Source organism: Atta colombica, unplaced genomic scaffold (genome assembly GCF_001594045.1).
Source record: "Atta colombica isolate Treedump-2 unplaced genomic scaffold, Acol1.0 scaffold41, whole genome shotgun sequence".
Lineage (NCBI taxonomy): Eukaryota > Metazoa > Arthropoda > Insecta > Hymenoptera > Formicidae > Atta > Atta colombica.
Window position 1 is genome coordinate 1,347,939 of NW_017259520.1, and position 3,826 is coordinate 1,351,764.

At 33.8% G+C, this 3,826-nt stretch overlaps 1 protein-coding gene across 1 annotated transcript in view; it reads left to right on the plus strand.

Moving 5' to 3' along the window:
- The first annotated feature begins 2,819 nt into the window (after positions 1 to 2,819).
- Positions 2,820 to 3,826, plus strand: part of LOC108691162 (cuticle protein 64-like) — a 1,972-nt gene continuing 965 nt past the window's right edge. The window contains exons 1-2 of the mRNA XM_018198821.1: positions 2,820 to 2,865; positions 3,255 to 3,672. Of these exons, the coding sequence (XP_018054310.1) occupies positions 2,854 to 2,865; positions 3,255 to 3,672 (430 nt within the window). The 5' untranslated portion in view covers positions 2,820 to 2,853. The remainder of the gene's footprint in view (positions 2,866 to 3,254; positions 3,673 to 3,826) is intronic.

The following is a 3,826-nucleotide window of genomic DNA, read 5'->3' on the forward strand; positions in this document are numbered from 1 at the left end:
AATTTTAAAATTGTATAAGATGTTTTAAAAATTTTGCATTTTTACATATCACTTAACTATTATAAAAAAATATTTTCTTCAGTATAGAATGACAGTGAATTATTGCAAAAGTAAACGACATAAAAGATTTTTTTATACATAAATCATTCTTTTCGCAAGACATGAGTATATGGAAAATCTCATAGTATTCAATAACTTTTATTTGAATACCATATTCACGTGAAATTAGAGCATTCGAGTTCACGTCTCTTTCATCGTACCCGTTAAAGGTCGAGTGCGCGATGTCGGTTGGCTTCATCGATTATATATCGCATTGAGAAGCCCATTAATTCCTGAGAGCGCAGCTCTTTCCCAGCTAGCCTGTTCTCGACAAACACGTCGATTCACCTTGCACATCGCATAAATTGCAACCTAGAACTTCATATTACTGCATTATAGCGGTATTCATCGTATCGTGTTAAATATACTTATAAAATAATTATTCTCTCTATATATCAGTATGCAATTAATGCACAAAACGAGAAAGAAATTTAATTTCAGGCGATGGATAAAATTCGGAACGATCAAAATTATAAAAAGTATCTTTTTGTACCAAACCTTGTTATACAAATAGTTTCATGTAATTTTAATTTTTTACTCGATTTATGACTGAATGTGAATGAACAATCAAACTTTATTAGTATTGCGCATGTGTGAAGCAAACGAATGTAATCACAAATTGCATAAAATTTTATCTACATACTATAGTATGTGGCGCATATAGCATGATTATTTGTGATTACACTTAATGCTCATAATGTGACCTTATGGTCTTGAAATATATGCACACTCTCATAACGAACAGTTAGCATTAGCGTATGTAATTACATTTATTTTTGACGTTGCCTGAAACCTCGCATAATTATGTATAACGCTGTTGAATATGTAAGACGTATTATATTTGCAGATTAAATATGCGAAACATCTGCGTAGAATCAATTCATCATATTATATCATATTTTGACACATCTATGTGATGTTTTTGCATCTGTTTGTGATGTGTAAATTTTCTTCAGCACATTTATTTCATTAATATTTACGTAAATTTTTATTTACACGTAAACTTCTTATACTATTACTACGAGGAATTTTTGATGAGATTGCAAAACCGTTTCTATGTAATCTCCGGGGTTAAGGTTCGATTACCCTTCTCCTGAATGACTCAATCGCGCGATTGACCTATGCTACTACGTGGTCACGCAATTGAGATTTGAAATCCAAGTAGCGAATTCCTCAAAAAAAGTTTATAACTCTTACCTCGATCAAAAAATAAATTACTTTTTTTTCAATATAACGGTTAAAATAATTTCTCTGATATGTTTTATTAGCTGATGCAATGCGTACCTCTTTAATTTTTCAGTGTAATTGATACACGTTTGGATAGAATGGCAATTAAAATAATATACAATTGCTACCAATTTGTTTCTAATAAAATATAATTATGATACAATTAAAGTAATAATAAAAAAAAACAATTCAATTAAATATGTTTAATTATTATAAACAAATTTCTTAAAGTAAACTCCATTAAAGTAAGCTCCTCAAAATTGTATTAAAAGTTATAAAATTATAAGGTATCATAACATTATAAGGTATCATATTTGTGTTTATTAAAAAGATTGTTTGAATTTATCTCACGATCTAAAATTTTCTCCTTTAAAGTAGCATAGAAGAGCTTCAAGCAATTTGTTTACTAAAATGTGTGATTCCTGATATCTTCCGAAAACTTACTTTCGTCACCATTTACTTTTCGTACATGAAAATCGATAGATGGCAAACTTTATGCGAGAGAGAAATATTTTTCGAAGCTCCGGCGCCGAATGAACTCATTTTAACTTTTTCCCAGAGTTTCATCCATGGAAGTCATTCGATGAGCCGAGGGTGGGTATGTTGTCAAATGCTGATCTTGCACAATGCATGAGATTCCATTGCAAATAAGCGTGATTTGGAAGGATAAACTGAGTCATATATATGCAAAGATTGCATATACGGATGTTTAATACGTGTAATTATGACAAAAGAAGTGAGAACTTACTGAGATTACATATTTGTTTCACATCTGTCCAACTTTTTGCATATTAAAGAAGAGAAAGATTTAAAAAAAATATGAAAGTAATTCTGCATTTTCATGAAGAAGAAAAATGTAAGAGAGATTTACAATCTCAACGGTATAGAGTGACGTACACACTCAGAATAAAATATTTAAAAAGATACTTTTGTTTTTTTTGATGGTGAGAAAAAATATTTTTCAGAGTAAAGTTTTGTATCGATTTCAAGAAAGATAACAAAAAAAAATTACAATTTCATAACTTTATTTTTATTGATATTTTTAAAACTAAAAAAATATTCAACCGTTCCTTTAGATTATTTCAAATTTTTAGAAATAAATGAATTATGAAATATTTTATATATAAATTAGTCAAAAAATAGTCTAGTCGTGGAAAAAAAGCTAGCGCTGAAGAATCTGATAAACAAATTCCATAAATTTCAAATCTCAAAGTATCGCAAGATAATTGCACGATGTATAACGATTGCGCTAGTCAGCAAGTCCAATACATACAGATCAGACAAAGGAGGTTGTTTCTGAAATTTCTGAGCCAAGAGTTCCCAGCGAAGGTCATGTAAAGGGTCCATGTCCAAAGGTGGGTGGGTGTGTCGGATAGTGACTTTCTTACACAATGAACGAGAGGCTAACATCATCAACGGATATGATTTGAAGGGATCAGCGGGGGCGCGGTCGGAGATCCTAGAAGATGTATATAAAGTCTGCTGAAGTCGGTTGTAGGCACATTCAAGCAATCGCCAGTCTGCACGATGAAGACCCTCGTAAGTATTCATCATCGGAAGTGCGCGCTGTCTTTCTTTCTTTTGTTACCCAAGCAATCAACGTGCCGCAATCGAACCACTGTTCTTTCAGCGGAACGATGGAGTGACATAAAGTGACAAACGCGTTGCGAATACGTAGTTCATTCTTGTCGAAGAATTAAGCAAGTAGTACAATAACTGAATAATTTTATCGCGCGGGAGTTCCGGGATCTATTCTACACTTGGCATCGTACAATAAATATAGCTTCAATGTTAAATTTTTTTGTGATGTTTCCTCCCAAAATCAAATTTTTTAAATCGTTTAAGTGGAGAAACACTTAGTGCAATATTATATCGAGCTATGTAACTTATTGCTGAACTCACCTCGAATTGAAATTCTCCATCTCTAGTTCATTTCGTTTGCCCTGTGCGCCATTGTTGCTGCGTCGCCTTTGAGCGGTCACGGATATTATGGTGGCCATGGAGGTTATGGTGCTCACGGAGCTTATGGAGCTTACGGAGGTCTAGGCTACGGCGCACATGGAGTAGCTGTTACTGGACCAATCCTTGGAGCGGCGAGTGTCACGGGTCCACATGTGGGTGCCACTGCCGTTTCCGCTCCAGCGATAGGGCCTGCTCGTTTGTCCGGATCGATGGCTGGTCCTACTCACGTGTCGGGCGCCATTGCTGGGCCAGCTGTTGTTACTGCATCAGTCGCTGGTCCAGCGCATGTAGAAGGCTATGGTGGTCCATATGACGGTGCCTATGGTGGCTATGGAGATGGTGCCTATGGTGGATATGGAAGTGCCTATGGTGGTAGTTATGTCGGTAAGTAATATAATTAATTATATAAAATTGTCGCATGAAAAAAAAATCTTTTAACAAGTAGTTACAAAAGAAAGAGAGGTTTTAATTTAGAAATAATCTAAAATAAAATAAATTTTAAAAATGTACATTTCAAAAATGTGATATATATATATAT